The sequence below is a fragment of the Ursus arctos genome, unplaced genomic scaffold, assembly GCF_023065955.2.
Source record: "Ursus arctos isolate Adak ecotype North America unplaced genomic scaffold, UrsArc2.0 scaffold_5, whole genome shotgun sequence".
Classification (NCBI taxonomy): Eukaryota; Metazoa; Chordata; class Mammalia; order Carnivora; family Ursidae; genus Ursus; species Ursus arctos.
In genome coordinates this window covers 44,855,215-44,873,052 of record NW_026623067.1, presented here as the reverse complement: position 1 = coordinate 44,873,052, position 17,838 = coordinate 44,855,215, and the positions used below count along the sequence as shown (strand labels likewise).

Here is a 17,838-nt window from a genome sequence, read left to right as displayed (position 1 = left end):
GTATAACTTTCCCCCAGAGCCTAACTGCTAATAGCCTACTGTTGACTGGAAGCTTTAATGATAACATAAACAGTTGATTAACACATATTTTGTATTTTTTATGTATTATTTATTATATACTGTATTCTTATACTAAAGAAAGCTAGAGAAAGGAAAATGTTACTAAGAAAATCATAAGAAAAAGAATACATTTATAGTACTGTACTATGTCTGTTAGAGAAAATCTGCATATAAGTGGGCCTGCGCATTTCAAACCCATGTTGTTCAAAGGTCAACTATGTACTTTAAATATAAAGATATACCATGGAGACACTAAACATACAGGTAGAGTGGCTGTTTTAATATCAGACAAAGTCGACTTAAGAGCAAGGGGTGTTACTAGAGATAAAGAGCAACAGTACAAAATGATCTTTAGGGATCAATCCATCAACAAGACATAATAATCATAAATATATATGCACCCAGGGACAGAGCTTCCAGATAAATGAAGCAGCACCTGTCAAAACAGAAAGGAGAAATAGACAAATTCACTAGTATAATTGGAGATTTCATTACTCCTCCTTTAATCGTTGATGGAATAGAAAGTAAGTAAGGATATAGGAAACCAAAACAATATCAACCTACTTGATCTAATTAACATTTATAAAGGTCTCTAAGCAATAGGTGAATGCACATTCTTTTCAAATTCTTGTGGAACATATACCAAGATAGACCATATGCTGGGAAATTAAATAAATCTCAATAAATTTAGAAGGATTGAAATCATACCAAGTATGTTCTATGACCACAGTGAATTGAATTTAAAATCATGAACAAAGAAATCTGGAAAATTGACAAATACATGGAAATTAAATAGCAGCCTCCTGAATAAGCAACGTGTCAAAGAAGAAATCATAAGAAAAATTGGAAAATACTTTGAGATTACTAAAAATGAAGACACAACATAGCAAAACTTACGGGATGCAGCTAGAGCAGTGCTTGAAGGGAAATTTTATAGCTGTATATACCTACATTAAAAAAGAAGAAAGATCTCAAATCAGTAGCCTAACCTTCTACCTTAAGATACTAGAGAAAGAAGAGTAAACTGAACCCAAAGCAGGCAGAAGTTAGCCACTTACTTGTGGCCTTGTCTGTAGATTTCGAAATCAATCTGATGGCTTCTAACCATGTAAACGAAAAATCATGGTGAAGCTTTAAAGAGGTCTGTACAGTTGTTACTGAAATACAAAGGAAGAAGAGCTCACTGTGCCTGGGGATTCCGAGAAGACTTCAAGTTATGTTTGGCAGAGTCATTATGAAGGCAAAAATCCTAAGGAGAAGGAAGTTAGCTCTCAAATTAGGGCAAGAATATAAATCTAACTCCACCATTTTCATGTTTACTCTTATCTGGTAACACATCTGGCATATTACCTGTGAATGGAGTTAGAATTGAGTTAATCTGGATTTTCCATACTCTTTAATTTTTCAGATATAAAAATAGCATTATTTGATACCTACCTCTCAGGGCTTTAATCACAACTAAACATTATAAAATAGGAAAAGTATTTAACATGCTGTGGTATATAGTAGCAGCTACAAACTTTTTGTTTCTATATCCCTCGTACCTTCTCTCCTTACATTTAGACTGTGGATCTCTCACCTAATAGGAGAAAATATTTTCCCCTTCAGATTCTTTCCAGTGTCTTAAAACTTGTTTTGCAATGAGAACATATTAACTCTTCTCCAAGATTTCTTCCTATAATGCTAATAATAGATCCTCAGAAAAATACATAATGAACCACATCAATTCTCCCTTATCTTTACTCTCATCACTGCACTAGATTTTAATTTTTTTTTCAATTTTTTTTCAGATTTTATTTATTTGAGAGCATGTGTGCGAGCACGAGTGGGGGGAGGGGCAGAGGCAGACAGAGAAACAGGCCGAAATGCAGGTGGAGAAGCAGGTTCCCCACCGAACAGGGAGCCCTATGACAGGGGCCCTGATCCCAGGACCTTGAGATCATGACGTGAGCCAAAGCCAGGTGCTTAACAGACTGAGCCACTCAGGTGCCCCTAAATTTAATTTTTATCTTGGAAATGTTTAGTCTTATTATACTTAAACTTTGGTCATAAACAGTCTTAAATCTCCTGAGGGAATAGAAAGAAAATCTTGTTTATCCTAAGTAAGCATTTGGAACTTTGGGATGTAAGGGGAAAATAAGCATATACTTTTTAATCCCTTCCTCCTTCTTCACAAGTTCCCTGACTCGTTGACACTTGAGCAAAGCTACCTACTCCAAGTTTTAGGAAGTTTAGAAAGATATGTGGAAAATACCTGTTTCATCTTCATAGGAAGTAATATATATCTCATTAATAATGTATTCCTTGGTGCCATGTAAGTCACCTGTCTACACTAATCAAATCTTTTCTTAGGCCAACTTAGACCAAGTGCCCTAGAAACCCACTTTGCGAGTTAGGAGTCTCACGTATTGGATCATTCTATCCGTAAGGCTCTGCTTCTCAGACTTTATCACTAAAGTCTCCTAATGACAGAGAATACCTCATATACCTGGGAATCTGAAGGTGAAGAACACAATTTCATTGAAGTCTTGTATTTCATCTTAAGCATGCATGCACATTTTTACTGTACTCTAGTTTGTCTTAGAAAAGTCTTAAAGTAATGAGTTAAATGACAGGCAAACCTCACTTTACACATTTCCTATATGCATGACTTTCAGTTACTGTGATTTCATTAAATTACCTCAGGACCTTTAACAGCGTGGTTCAAATTCTAATTACCACAGGATTTGAAATTTGAGTATCTACATAAAGTAGTAACTACCTGCCCTTCAATTCACAAATCACCACATAAATAACAGACGTATATCATGATCTGTTGTTACCAATCACATCACTTCTTTCAAAGTCTTTCATTTATTGGTCACTACATATCTGTCATTCACTTTACACATAGACTGCCAAGCAGATAGTTGAGTTACCTCCTTCTTACCTGGTGGTAAATCCACATATTTTACAAAAATAGAAAATCGAGAGAGAAAATGGACAAACAAATGTGAAAGTGCAATAATGAAATAAAAAGTGAAAATGCTGGAAATGAAATTTGAATGAAACATAAATAGAATCGTAAAAGAAACCTCTGCTTGTGGGAAGGTAGACGTTCAAGAGACTCTGTGCAGCCAGAAGCACCTGGGGACCTGGGGAAGGTGAACTTATCAACACAAATGCGGAAAGTAGTTGTGATGAGAAGAATGAAGTTGTCCCCAAGGAAGTGGCACTGTCAGAAATTTTCACATTGAAAGAATTCTGAGAGATACTTCACAACATGAAGGCACAGTGGATGAAGTGATGGAAGCTGATGCAAACTTAGAAGAAAGGAATATGACGGTTCACTAAGACATGGAAAAGATGCTTGTTCTGTATTGTAATTTTACCATGAGAAGGAGGAAACAGTTCAAAATGCCCTTGGTAAGTTTTTACAAATAAAAAAAAACACTTTAATTCTCAATGTTTATGGTGTTTTAACATAGTATATTAGGGCGCCTAGCTGGCTCAGTCGGTTAAGTGTCTGCCTTGGCTCAGGTCATGATCCCAGAGTCCTGGGATCAAGTCCCACATCTGCTTCCTGCTCAGTGGGGGGGTCTACTACTCCCTCTCCCTCCTACCCTTTCCCCTGCTCATGCTCATGCTCTTGCGTGCTCTCTTTCTTTCAAATGAATAAATAAAAAATCTTTTAAAAAAATAAAATAGTATATTAAATAAATAGTACTTTTGCTATTATACATTTGTAACCAACAGTGAGAGTTTTTAATGTTTCGACAAAAATTGTTAAAGGTCATGGAACAGTTAATTTTTCTCATAGATTGTATGATCACATCACATGCTTTTTTAACAACTGATAATTTATTGAAATAGTTGGTGTAAGTATCCACAGTAGTGACTTCAACTGTTCAGTACTGATGTAAGTAATCTGCTTAATAATCTCTGAAGGGCTGTGCAAGTCAGTGAGTGGCTTGTAGATCCTTGTCTAGAACCAACTTCTGAAAATCTTAGGAATCTTAGTACCTTCAGCCCAAGGAGTTTTTCCGTAGTGATTCTCAGAGTCTTGGTGGGCATCCGAACTTGTTCTTCTACTTCGATATTCTTTTCCTTTGTGCCTCTGATCAAGTCAGCACACAGATTCTCCAGGGCATTTATATATTCAGTGAATTCCCACCTCAGGTTTTACGGGAGTCTTTCTGGTATCTGTAAGCTATGGCTGCAGTGCACAGCTTTCTGACCAACTTGTTCCTGGGTGAGAGCAAACAGTGGTAAGGCAGGAGCAGGTGGACCCCAGCTGTGCTGCAGCTGCCACCACATCTTCCTCAAAGAGGTGTCCAGGCAGTTTTAGTGTCATACTACTATGAAAAAAGAGGATGGCCTCTACTTTGTGCTTCCTAAAACTGGTAAGTAGAATCACTTTTCTGGAAATTTACACCAGTGTATCTGGAGATGTGCATTCCCCAATGGGAGAAGCTCAGGACCGCATGGAGAGATAGACATTTCAGTTCATGGTCTCCCAAGGATTGCAGGAAGATTCTCTGCCTTTTTTACTAGAACACTCAATGGGCCTTGAAATCTGTTTTTTATATGTAAATACCATAAAATGGGTTCCTATTTCTGCTCCCTTTTGGGACTAGCACTTTGTAGAACTAGTATGTGAGGTTCAGCTGACAAAATTTGACCTAACTTTTGTCTTGTGGCAAATATTTTTTTAAAAAAAGCTTAAAAGTTTAAATGGATGATGGTTTCTTATTGTCTTAATTGAAACTAGGGTATGAAGTATAGTCTAGCTTTCAAAAAATCAGTTAGACTTCATGTTAACTTCTTAAAATATTAGTAACTACTAATGATAAAGTTAACATTTTGTAATGTAAAGCTAACACTTTTTGCCAACAAAATTCTGAAGACGTTAAGTACCTGTAAATATATAAACTCTCCTTTTGATTGTGCTGAAATTGGCTTATGTACTTGTATAAATTAAGCTAAATGGGTTCTATATTCTGAGAAAAAAATTGTCATTTGGTTTATTTAATGATTATACTTTTCAGCAGGTTTCAGTAAGTGACTTGACCCCTAGAAGTCTGGTTAATATATATTTTCTTGAGATTTAAGTCAGAAAATGTGAAGCTGGGACAATTGGGTGGCTCAGTTGGTTAAACATCTGCCTTCAGCTCAGGTCATGATCCCGGGGTCCTGGGATCGAGTCCCTGGTCAGGCTCCTTGCTCAGCGGGGAGCCTGCTTCTCCTTCTGCCTGCTGCTCACGTGCTCGCGCGTGTGCTCTGTCTCTCTTTCTCCCTCTGACAAATAAATAAATAAAATCTTAAAAAAAAAAAAAGAAAATGGGAAGCTTGTCAGGGACTCTGAATTATTAATGTTAATGTTGTGTTAGTCATTCAGAGCTTAGTAAACAAAGGCTTAAATGTAGAGAAGAGAAAAGAATAAAAAGGCCTCTTTTTCTTCTGTATAAACTGTAGTTAGACTTGGATCTAAAGACATTTGTGAAGGAGGAAAATAATGTGGCTCCTAAATAGGTGTAATGATCAGATTTTCCAGCTTTGTTAAGTTCGGCTTAATTTCATGAGTTTTTTTCTCACGAAACATAGTTTTTTTTATGTATTACTAAATAGGATATAATTTCTATTCCTTCGTAAAGCATACCTTACCAGAAGAAAAAAAAGTGTAGAGTTGAAGATCATTCAACTCATCCTTTATCGTTGGAATATATAGTCTCTATAACCATCTAGGAAATGATCCTGGATTTGTGGACTAACCTCTTGGTATTCCTCATCGTGTTTGAATTAGAACCTATACAGTGCTTCTTTTGTTTTGTTTTGCCTGTCTTTATTTAGTTTCACACCATGCTAGTTCTTTAAAAACGATTTGCAGTGCCTTATATCTTAATTTGTTATTTACTTTTTGCTGCTTCGTATTAATCTGTATAGTTAACTATACATCATCAGAAGTCTTTATGTAAATGTCTGGGGTAGGTCTGTGTGGTCAGTTTCTGTCATTTTTGTTGGTAAATGCTCCACTGCAGAGTATTTTCACTATGAACGGTATGTGGAACAAATTATAAACCATATTCGAGAAGCAGAATGTGCTTCCAGCACCACTTGTGCCCCCTGGTAAAGCTAGTCCTCATTCTGTGGTGGCATTCTTCCCATCACCTGGCCAGCCGTTCTTACTCATAAGGCAGAGTGGATTACCTAATCAATGTGTAGGATTCATATTGTCACTTGTGCCTCTTTTTAAGTACATTTTTTACTTTGAGACTTGCTGTCTAAAAGATGGCCTTTTTTCTCCCTTTTCCATTAATCGGACTTTTAAGAGGCTGTATCTCCAGGCCTAGTACAGTGATGGCTTGTGTTCAAGCCAGAGAATAGCAAAACCCACATGTGTGCATGGTATTCATAGGTGGCATGTTTCCCAGGATCATGCTAAACCTCAGCTGCTTTCATATTAAAACATCTTTTCTGTTCGTTAGAGTAGTTTCAGATGAAAACAGATATGCAACTCTTGACCTAGTTGCATTGAATATACATTTAGACTACTGTAAAATAGAACTGTTCTGATTTTAGTATTTCTCTTGAATCTGTGTGCACTCTGCTGTATTCTTTGTTACTTGTAACTTGTTACCTCTTTATCTTTGTTTTCTTTTTTTTTTTTTTTAAGATTTTATTTATTTATTTATTTGCTAGAGAGGGAGAGAGAGCACGCGCTCAAGCAGGGGGAGTGGGAGAGGGAGAAGCAGGCTCTCCGCTGAACAGGGAGCCCGATGCAGGGCTTGATCCCAGGACCCTGAGATCATGACCTGAGCCAAAGGCAGATGCTTAACCAACTGAGCTACCCAGGCACCCCTACCTTTGTTTTCTTTATTGTTGTTTGTTAACTGTGACACAGATGCATTCAAGACTGATCATCTCTCCACTGTAATAGCTAAGGGCATGCAATTTGGAGCCATAACATCTTTAGTTTGAATACTGACTTCGCCAGCTACTTAACTCTGTAACCGTGGACAAGTTTTGTAACCTTGCTGTACTAGTTTATTCATTTATAAAATGAAGAAAATGAATGCACCTACATTTAATGAGATTATACATGTAAGGTGCTTTGTGCATAGCCTAGCACCTAGCCACTTTAATACTGGCTACTAACTATAAGCAACGTAGTTATTATTTTTCCTGTGTATTTACCAGGTTCCTCCTCTGTCCCAGGTATTGTTCTGGGTATTGAGGGTATAAAGATGAAAAAGACACAGTCCTTGCCCTCAAGGATCTCATAGTCTAGGGGTATTAACCAACTTAGACATAGAAAAATTAAAATACCAACATGATACAAAAACTATTAACCTTGCCTACTTTTTGGGTATTGAAGGACAGTTTTTTTTTTCCACTTGTGATCTTTCATTCATGAGCATAGATTACTTATATAATAAAAACTAGTGATAACTGCAGTGCACTCTAGTAGATGTTGTATTTCAGGTATGTGTACAGTACCGTAAGAACAGGAAAGCAGAAGGCAAAACTGACTTATCAGGAAGCTGTTGCACTTTAGCCTTATTATCTTCATCAGACTTTCCCCCAAAGTCTACTAAGGTACATGTCTTTGCAGAATGCCTGACCAGAATAAGGGTGATCAGGTGCCATATAGACTAAAGACTGTCCATGAAATGGTAGCTGTCCCACTTTGTATATAGCTGTTTCTGACACAGCTATTTTGGCCTCCCAAGATTTTGCATTTTATAAGACTACCTCTGTTTTTGAGTCACAGTGAGTAGGTTGAAGGTAGAATGACTTTTAAACATCATAATGGGAGACTACTACCCTTTGATATGAAAGGTAGAGTTACCTTGTTCATTTCTGTTCATTCTCTACAAAGCCATGAAACAACTTTAGGAGCGACTGAAGTCTAGCCTGAAATGGGCCTTTCACAAACTAAAGAGGAAAGACTGTGAAAGCCCCTTGAAGACTCCTTTCTCAACCCTAAACAATTAGAAACTCTTTGAGAATGCTAGAACCAACCTGCATAATCCAAGTTCCTGTGGCTTCCTCATAGGCAAGTCCACCATCTAATTCAGGGTCTGGAATCTCTGGTTTGTTTTCAAGCTGATTGTCTATTTAGACCTAAACTTAGGATTTCTTGTAGCTTGTTACTTGCTTTTTAAGTGAATTTTTCAACATTCAGGTTTATAACTTTCTGCTCTTGCTCAGCCCATTTAAGGAGAAGAGTTGTCAAAAAAAATCACAAATGCTCCCTAATGCCAAATGTCCACTTTCCTTATTGTGTTATCAAACTAAAGTAAAATTGTATGTAATTTTTTTCTTATCTGTTTTCTTAGCTTTCAAAGCAATTTGTGTTTAAAATGAAAAATGAATAGGCTTATTGCCATAATTTAGTTGTGCTGAATTGTTTGGCTGTAACTTTAGCGATGATGGAGACCAGATTTGTGAGCCGTGGGATCTGTTCTGTTTGGATCTGACAGCCGGCTGCATTAAATATCTTGGAGCTTTTTCCTTCACATGGGGGTAGGAGGTCAGGAGGGTGGGAACAGCAGTGGAAGAAAGCAACCCACTTTATTTAATGTGCTGTATTTGTTTACTGATTCCAATAATAACAATGTGCAGCTGTTGGAACAGCTGCCTTTTGATTTCCTTTTGTTTACTGTTTAGGTTTGGTAAGCTTGTCTGTGATAACCTGCTTACTGTCTGCCCTTTAACTAGCTTTCCTTCTTTATTAAATATGTTTTAATACTGTACCAGTTTCTTTCAGCTGGGCATGCTTTGATGGTTTAACAAAGTCAATTTACTGAAAGAAAAATTTTTTTAGTTCTGTAGGGCATACTGAAGGTGGCTTGTTTTTGCTTTCTGGTCCCTTAGCTTTTATTTTTCATCAAATGTCTTACAATTTGGTAAATAAATTACCTTAGAAATTAGTCATATTTTTTTGTTAAGCCACCATTTATGTTAATTTACTAAATCTTCCAACGGATAGGGTAACTTAATCTACGTGCTCCAAAACAGTAAAAAAAAAAAATTTGTCAGACTACTTGTGATGTATGTGAATTTTGTTTTATCTACTTTCTGTGAACAGATTGGATACATAGAAGGCATGTACATAAAAACACACACAATCAAAATATAAATCTTGAATTTTTGAGTTTTCTTATTTAGTCTATTCGGGCAGATTTAACTGCAAATACATTCAGTGTTAGAGCATTTTGTTCTCTTTTTACAGGTGAGGGACTTGTCCATTGCTTATATGCTGGTGACATTAACTTACCTCTATATTGGAGTCCTGGTTTTTGCTTCATTTCCTTCACCGCCATTAACCAAGGATTGCATAGAGCAGGTAAGGCACTAGGAACCCTCTCTTTGTGATTGTTTACACCTTCCTATCTGCAGAGCAGGCGGGGTGATACGGTAGCAAGTTATAATACCAGACAGACCAGAGTTTGAATACCATCTCTACTGTTTCTTTGCATGTGAGATTTTAGGCACCTTCCCCATCCTTTCTAAACTTCAGTTTCCTATTGCATTAACTGGTATAATACATATACCATAGATTTTTAAAGAGACTCTCGAGAAAGCATACTGCCTGCTGCTCCCTTGTGGTACTCAAAATAGATAATACCTATTATTATGAACATAGTATTTCTCTTTGTTTGGAAAACTGTTACTGGTGCTCTTTATGAATTTATAAAACCTCTGCTGGGAATACATGCAACCTCCTTATTTTCCAAAGCCCAGATCTGGAAATGTCCTGGATAATCTGTTATCTTTGCTTATCAGTCCCTAGTGATAGGTCTGATGCTCATTTTTGTACAGCGTGGCAGACAGTAAAACAAAGAAAGACTATTTGGCTGTTAAAAAGAGAGGGAGAGACGGAAAGAATAGAAGAAAAGATTTTACAAAAAAGTTGCATAAGTAATACTTTCTTTGATTTGACCCATGATAAACTTAGGAATAGTTTAATGTGACTGACGAATTTCTCACAAAAATAGCATTTTACAGATGAGTTTCTTTCTAGTCAGAAGAAATTCCTCTAATAAGAGTGTAGTGGAATATACACTATGATTTATTTGGATGAATTATAAGAGTTATTTCAGCATAATAGTGTTAATAATGTTCTCATCTTTATAAGAGAAATAAGTTTGAATTATTACTGTTACGATAGCTTGAAATGTTCTTCTCTTGATTTCCATGACTCCAGAAGTTCTTTGGCAGCCGAATGTTTGCTGAAAATTCCCCTGATGTGAACAATCCCATATAAAGCCCACTCTCTTGGGAATAGGAATATCTATGGTATTTGTATTTGAAAGGAAACAAAAAAATTCTGAGTAATTAACTTTCCTTTTAGATGCCAAACTGAAATGGAGAAAATTATGAAAGGAAATAGAAATCACTCATTTTATTTTTAGTTATAGGCTATGAATAATAATGATACTAGGTGATACTTATACTCTCACATTATTCTATAGTCTTTACTTTGGAAGTGTTTCAGGGGAGGAAAAGCAAGAGAACTAGTCAGGATCAAGTGCATTGAACTAAATTAGCCATTTAAATGTATTAAAACAGATTTATGCTTGTACCTTACAGAGCAGTGCTTCTGAGACTATGAAGGGCAAGGTTTTCTTTGTTGTTGTTCTTTGTTGTTGTTCATGTCAAATCGATTGCAGACTGATACTTTTGTAAAATAAGATGTGGCAATGTCAAATTTCTATGATGTTTATATTTCAATTTTTGTACTTAGTTTATTGAAAAATAATAGTTCACAAATACTTCGTGGATGAGCACCGGTCCACGAACCAAAACTTGAGTGGTACCTATGTTCCAAATAAGCAAAAGACATTCAGTTTTATAAATTTGTATGTGCTGAATTGATTTTTAACATTACTTCATTATCTTTCTTGGATTAGAATTTTTTAGACAACTTCCCTAGCAGTGACATCCTGTCCTTCATTGCAAGGATCTTCCTGCTGTTCCAGATGATGACTGTATACCCACTCCTAGGCTATTTGGCTCGTGTTCAACTATTGGGCCATGTCTTCGGTGACATTTATCCTAGGTAAGGGCTCTTCTCTTGACCAGCAGGATGTGCCAAGCAACAAATGACTGTGCAAACAGGTCAGTTTAAAATGTGACTGATCCTTTTGCTATAAAAATTTGCCTAATGAAAATGGTTACTAAGGGTAGATCACAGGTGTTCTTTTCCCTGAGAAAATTAGAAAGCTGCTTCCTTGTCCAGAATGATTTAAGTTAGTTCCTTCTAGTATGGTTATGTTAGCTCTGATACTAACTATATTTATCTTACAATGTATTTGCCATTAATCTGCACATTGCCAGGAAGTTAACAGTATATAGTACCTGTATTAGCAATGTATGGCTAATGAGAAGCAATGCTTTTATTTTAATTATTGGTTATTGATATGTACTTGTATATTTATTAACATTCATGCATTTTTACATAAATCATAGTTGCTTAGAATTGAAGGTGAGATATACAACAAGTTTAAATTCCTATTTGCTTCTGTAACTACTGTAATTTTAAATCTTTTATTGGTGATGGAGCAGTTTTGACTCCTTTTGAAAATCAAAGTCACTTACCTTCATTCAAGAGAAATTTCCATATACTGCTTCACGGTTTCCCTGGAACTTCATTTTGGATTCCTGGTTAATTCCTACTCTAACATTAAGTTTTAGTAGAGATTCATCTTAGTAAAAAATACCCAGTCCTAACCTATTTTACTTTAAAATAAATGGTCTTAAATGAAGAAAACTTTTGGATAAAAACTTTTAAAATTACATTTACGGTACCCAATTAAACAAAAGATCTTCATCAGTTCTTTGAAGTGAACTGATGCAATCTGTTCCCTCATTAAGTAAATAATTAGTATAAATATGTTGGTTTAAAAACAAAAACTTGTAAAAGCAAAAGTCAAGAGGTACCACCTCTCTAGCATTGACAGTAGCATCAGCTACAGTTGTAACATTCATTGCTCGTCTGGAAGATTGGATTTCAGTACATATAAGATTCCTATTGTGTTTATGCCCTGTGTTATGTTTACATTCACCAAAATAAAATAAATACAATGAAGTTATAGATGAAAAAAACTCTAGGTAAATGCATTATTCCTGCTTTCTGTCATTATTTTGCATAATGGTGGCTGTTAGAATGCTTTTTGCTCTTGAAAATAATCTGGAAGTTCCCTTTCGTGTTCACATTTCATTTCTTTCTCTACCACCAACAACACACTATCATTTATCCTATAGTTAAAAGTACAGACTGCATATTTCAGAGCATACTTTTTGGGCTCAGCACCTCCTTTACACTCTTAAAGTTGTATTTATTTAAGTCATTTCTGTACCCTGTGTGGGGCTTGAACTCATGACCCTGAGGTCGAATTGTGCGCTCTTCCGACTAAGCCAGCCAAGCAGCCCCACACTTTCAAAACTCTTTAATACCTGCTTTGCTAGTAGATAATTGGATTCCCTTATCTTCTGCATTCAATCTGTTGCAATATGTTGTTTTCTTTTAAATATATGAAGAAAATCTACTCTCACACAGACACATTGGAAAAAGGAGTACTTTTAATAGCCTTTTCAGATTATTATGGATATTCTTCTTTGGTACTATGCCAAACCTTAACAAGTGGTAGTTTCTTATAAGTTAATTGAATCAGAAACTCACTGATATTAAAACCCATTGGTCTGTAGTACACTTTGGATCCTTTACCTATGCATGTTTTTGTACCATGTTTAATCATTTGGAAAATATCATTTCACTGAGTTCTGCAGCTCTTCCACACTTCATTATATAATATCAAAACCCACATTCGTAACATCACTACCAGTTTCATTATAAAAGTCCTTAAATACTGGAAAACTGTCAAGCTCAGGATGGCAAATACAAGCTATCCAAAATTCTAATTTTTACTTGAAAGCTGAAATTTTATCATTGACCACACAGACCACTAATTGTTTTCCTTGAAGTGACAAGCTCATAATTGTTCATTTAAAAAAAAAAAAATCTGTCAAATACCCCAATCTGAAAAACTACAGTTTGTCTGCCTTTCAAGTAAAAATAGCATTCCTTGGAAAAAAGGACTACGTCGCTCTCCAGCTCAGTTGCACAAGTACTTTTCCTCAAGACAACTGTTGTACTTCACTGTGTAGCAGATATGCTGTGTTATATACTTCCTAATTGATCACACAGAATAGTAAAAAAGTTGTGTGTTCAAAGCATGAGATTTAATGAAACTAATTTTACTTTTTTATGAAGATCTGCTTTTTGTCAATGTTTGGCAGTAAGGTACACAGTAAGGTACACAGGTGCAACTGCCTCTCCATGCTAAGGGGCCAGCAGTTGTACTAACAATTGCTTTTGCAAAGCAAGTAATGTCTTTTATGATTTGAAATTAATCTTTATTTCAGTGACTTCCTGAAAGGGTATTGGGAACTTCCCTGGGGTTCGTGGTTACACTGTGAGAACCACTTCTTTGTAAAATACACAAAGTTGTTTCCTTTTACAATACAGAAATAACAGAGGCCCAGCCATTGTCTCACAGCTCTGGAGCAATTTTAAAGTTGGAGTTTCTGGATAAATAGCAAGATCTGGAAGCCTGAATATCTTTGTAATTCATCAGGATGTATGACTAACTACTTATTTGTGTTAATAATTTTCCTCATTTTTATTCTCTCTGTAATCTTTATCTGGGATTAATTACCCTCTGATAACTTGGGCTCACAAGGTTGCTTTGATGTGTAAATTTGGCTTTTAAGAATCATCTTTTTGGGAAATGGAGTCATTTCTTGAGCGTCCAATTTTATCTACATTATTTTTCTATTCATGGTAAACACTCTGAATATCTTTAAGTGGCTGAATCTGAAAAATGAAAACCTGCCCATTTTGCCTTTCCCTTAATATAATTTATTTTCCTAATTATAAAAATAAAATACAAAAGAATATTGTAAAATAACAAGTTTGTTAAATACAGAAAAGAGGAAAAATCACTCCAAATCCCAATCGTAACGGAATCACTACTGCCTTTTCAGTGTATTTCCTTCTGATATTTTTTCCAATGTTTTCAGATTTTCTTGTGTAGTGAATATCTAGCTAGTTTTTTTTCCAAGTTGCCTAGATGAATTTTTACCATCTAAGTAACAATGATAAGTTATTTTGAATAATTTTTAATATATTCCATCAAGGAAATTGTTACCTTGCTGTATATGTAGGATACTTCTGTTTTTGCCACAAATATCTTTATGTTAATAGTTTCAATTTTATTTGTTGCCTTAAGATATTCCAAATGGAATTATAGAATAAAGAGCATGAACTCTGATGCATACTACCAGTTTGTTCTACAAATCTTAACCTGTTCTTACATTTGGACAAAGTCCGGTGTCACTGTGCCGTCACCAGCATTGAGTGCTATTGTTGCCTTCTATTTTCGCTATGATTTTATTGTCAAGTTTAAGACATTCTCATTTTAAAGATGTTAATAATGAATTTTATTCTCATATTAATGGCTACAATTTGCCTGTTTTTATTTTTTCCTCCAAATTCTCTCTTCAACTTCTAGCATTTTCCACGTGCTGATTCTTAATCTAATTATTGTGGGAGCTGGAGTGATCATGGCCTGTTTCTATCCAAACATAGGAGGAATCATAAGGTACAGCCTATAAGAGAACTGTGACCCTTCATGTATTGTTCTTAATTTTTATGCTTTTCCTGTCGATATTGTTGTCATTGTTGATTTAATTGTACAAAATTCTTGTGAGTTTTTAAAACTGGTAACATTCAAATGTCGTTCCCTGGTGTCAGTGAAGGTGTTCATTTACTTCCATCACACTGCTTCTTCCTGAATCTAGCAGCCCCATTATCCCTTAGACATCTTTCCCTTTCTCTTCTTTTTCTTGTCATTTTCCTGTTGTACCTTCTTCTCTTTATCCAAAATAAAAAAATTTTAATATATAATGTATAACTGCTTGAGTACCTGGAGGTCTCTCATTTGTTAAGGCTGTGTTGTAACTTTCTTTTTTTAAGGATACTTGAAATATGTTTAATAATAAAGACAACTGCTATGCTCTTTTTACTTTTATTTGCGTTTATTTTATGCAGAATTTACTCCTGGGCCATAAGTTTTTGTTTCTTCAGTTTCTTCTGGGATATCTTTTTCTTCTGTGCAACCTCCTCTTCTGGTTTAGGAGCAGTCTGCTCTTTTTCAGTTAGGATCATCTCAGTGTGGCTGTAGTCTAACTTTTTTAACCCATTTCTACTCAATAACATAATTTCACTGTGAGTTGCAGTCGGAAAGTAAGAGTTTAGATGGGAGTTTAGATCCCAGATGGCTCTTTACTTAATATACTTTCTCTAAAAACACTGATAGGTTGAGTAGATGGGGAATAAAATTGTGAACTCAGATTCTCATGGAAAACTGGGGTTTACCGTGATCTGATTTCTTTTCCTCGACCTCTAGAAAGCAGGGCTGAGTCACTTTTTTGAAGACCCTTACCTAAAAAAGTAGCAGGAAACAAAAGGAGAGTATTATCCTGGTGCTCATTGAAGTTTCTGTTAAGCTGAGGATACGGTAAGGAGGAAGAAAGTTCCGGTCTTGTCTTGAGATATTTTTGTTATTATCTTTGATAATTATGCGGAACACCACAGAGGTACTCATCTGTTCTCATTCTTAAGCAGATGCTAGCAGTCCTGCAGAAACACAGAATGCATAATTAGTTTAGAAAAGATCAAAGATAGGAAGACTATCTCCAGATGTTTCTGAGGAAGCAGCCACAAACACGGAGACACAGAAGAACTATGGAGATATGGAGATTGGAGAGATGAATAAAAAAACTCTGTCAAGCAGATGTTATAAGGATGAACAGGAAATAATATTTTATATTAGGTTAGGAAGTAAAATGTTTTCAACTCAAATGCTTTATGTCAACAGTTGAATCAAAAATAACTTTGTTGCAATATCTGACTGAAGAGGGTTTAAATTGTAATATATTAACCTTAACTGTAAATCAGAAAAGGCAAAATGCAAGATGAATAATTAACCCAAAAAGTTTTTATTTTGCAGGTATTCAGGAGCAGCATGCGGCCTGGCCTTTGTATTCATATATCCATCTCTCATCTATATAATTTCCCTCCACCAAGAAGACCGTCTGACATGGCCGAAGTTAATCTTTCACATTTTCATCATCATTTTGGGCCTGGCTAACCTGATTGTTCAGTTTTTTATGTGAAATACTCCCCAATGTCTTCTCAAGATCTTTCATGGCATTTTGAACTTTGACAACAGTTCCACATAAATTGACTTGTAAATGCTGTTGTTGCTGTAATTCTAAATGTTTTCCTGGGACAATTTGGTGGAAAAAAGGGGGGAAGGGGAAATAGTGGTCCATGAATAAGTAATTTTGATTAGAGTGGAGAGAAAGGGGCAAGAAGAATGATCTTTGTTTCTCTTCATATTCACCACCCCTTCATTTTCATTGTCTTTTCTGAGTAGAAGTGTATGCCCTTATGAAAAGTCGTGCTGGTTTTTGCTTTATACAGTTATAAGGTGGGTGGGTCTATTTTGACTACAGTAAAGATTCTCAGGGTATCACAGCAACTATTGCCAGATGCTATTTCTTTTTTATATTTCAATGTATTCACTTTCATTTTATTACTTGCTAGACCATTTCTGCAGTTTATCCAAACAGGTACTGTTTGTGTCCGGACAGTAAACCAAATACCTCATTTGTAAAAAGAAATCTCCATGGCATCAGTGTTAATAGAGTGAACTCTTAACTGCATCCTTAGTCTCTATTTAAAAGAGAGAGAGAAAGAATGTCAGTACAGGCTCTTTGGTCATGAAACTTACACAAAATAAACAAACTAGGAGAGTTTTTTGTGTCTGACTTCTTTTTTCTAACTAGTACTAGTAACTTAGGTCAAAATTCTAGCTCCCTCAGCCAAATTTTGCATAGGAACCAGTATGATTGTCCCCGTTGACCCAAGAGGGCTCTTTTGCTTTTTGAATCCCTGAGCATTGCACAGGATGTCATGACAGGACCAGTGGGGAAGCATGTAGGAACCATGGCAGAGAATGTTGGGTACATGAGTCCCTACAGGGGAGAAAGGAAATGGAGAAGGGGCCAGAAGAGTGAGGCCTCCTTCCCAGCATGTTGTGAGGGGTTGAAGTGTCTCTTTACCACAGGAAAGGACTAATCTTTTTTGAGGTAAGACTTCCAAGAAGGGGACATCCCCCCCCTTACTTTTTAACTGGAATGGTAGAGGTTAAATCCCCATAAGAAAGTCTCTTTGGATCTGAGAAAAGGATTAGGGAATCCAAATTCTTGAAATTAACTCTCTCCTCTTTTTCACTGAAACTTAAATCTAAACCAGAATTCAAATCTGTATCTTCCATGTAATACAGCCTTCATGTTCAGCTTGAGAGGTTAGATTTCTCTAATTTTAGGCTAACGTTAAAAAGTGTATTTTGTTAATACACATCCCACATCCCAGGATAATGTGTAGATTTATGTTACTTCTTTTAAGAAAGACAGGCAAAACGGTTTTTGAAAGACAGGTGAAATGGTCTTTTTTAAGCCTAGTAAAGAGCCCAGGATTTGAGACCAGCCATAATTTCTTTCAGGAAAGCTTTCTGTCCATTCCATAGACAGGTATATGGAAAAATCATGGTATTTCTTAAAATAGGCATTTCTTAAAGTTCTCTTTGTAAAAGTCTCATGAAAATTTGAAAGCACACACAAAAGTAGAGAAAATAATAGGATAACCCTCCCACTTCCCCATCC

The 17,838-nt window shown here is 35.8% G+C and overlaps 1 protein-coding gene across 3 annotated transcripts in view; it reads left to right on the top strand.

Moving 5' to 3' along the window:
• The window catches only part of SLC38A9 (solute carrier family 38 member 9), a 76,697-nt gene extending 59,768 nt beyond the window's left edge, over positions 1 to 16,929 (top strand). For all 3 annotated transcript variants that reach the window (XM_026498952.4, XM_057307100.1, XM_057307101.1), the window contains 4 exons: positions 9,275 to 9,388; positions 10,956 to 11,104; positions 14,619 to 14,708; positions 16,119 to 16,929. In XM_026498952.4, coding sequence (XP_026354737.2) covers positions 9,275 to 9,388; positions 10,956 to 11,104; positions 14,619 to 14,708; positions 16,119 to 16,284 — 519 coding nt within the window. In that variant the 3' untranslated portion in view covers positions 16,285 to 16,929. The remainder of the gene's footprint in view (positions 1 to 9,274; positions 9,389 to 10,955; positions 11,105 to 14,618; positions 14,709 to 16,118) is intronic.
• The last annotated feature ends 909 nt before the right edge of the window (positions 16,930 to 17,838 follow it).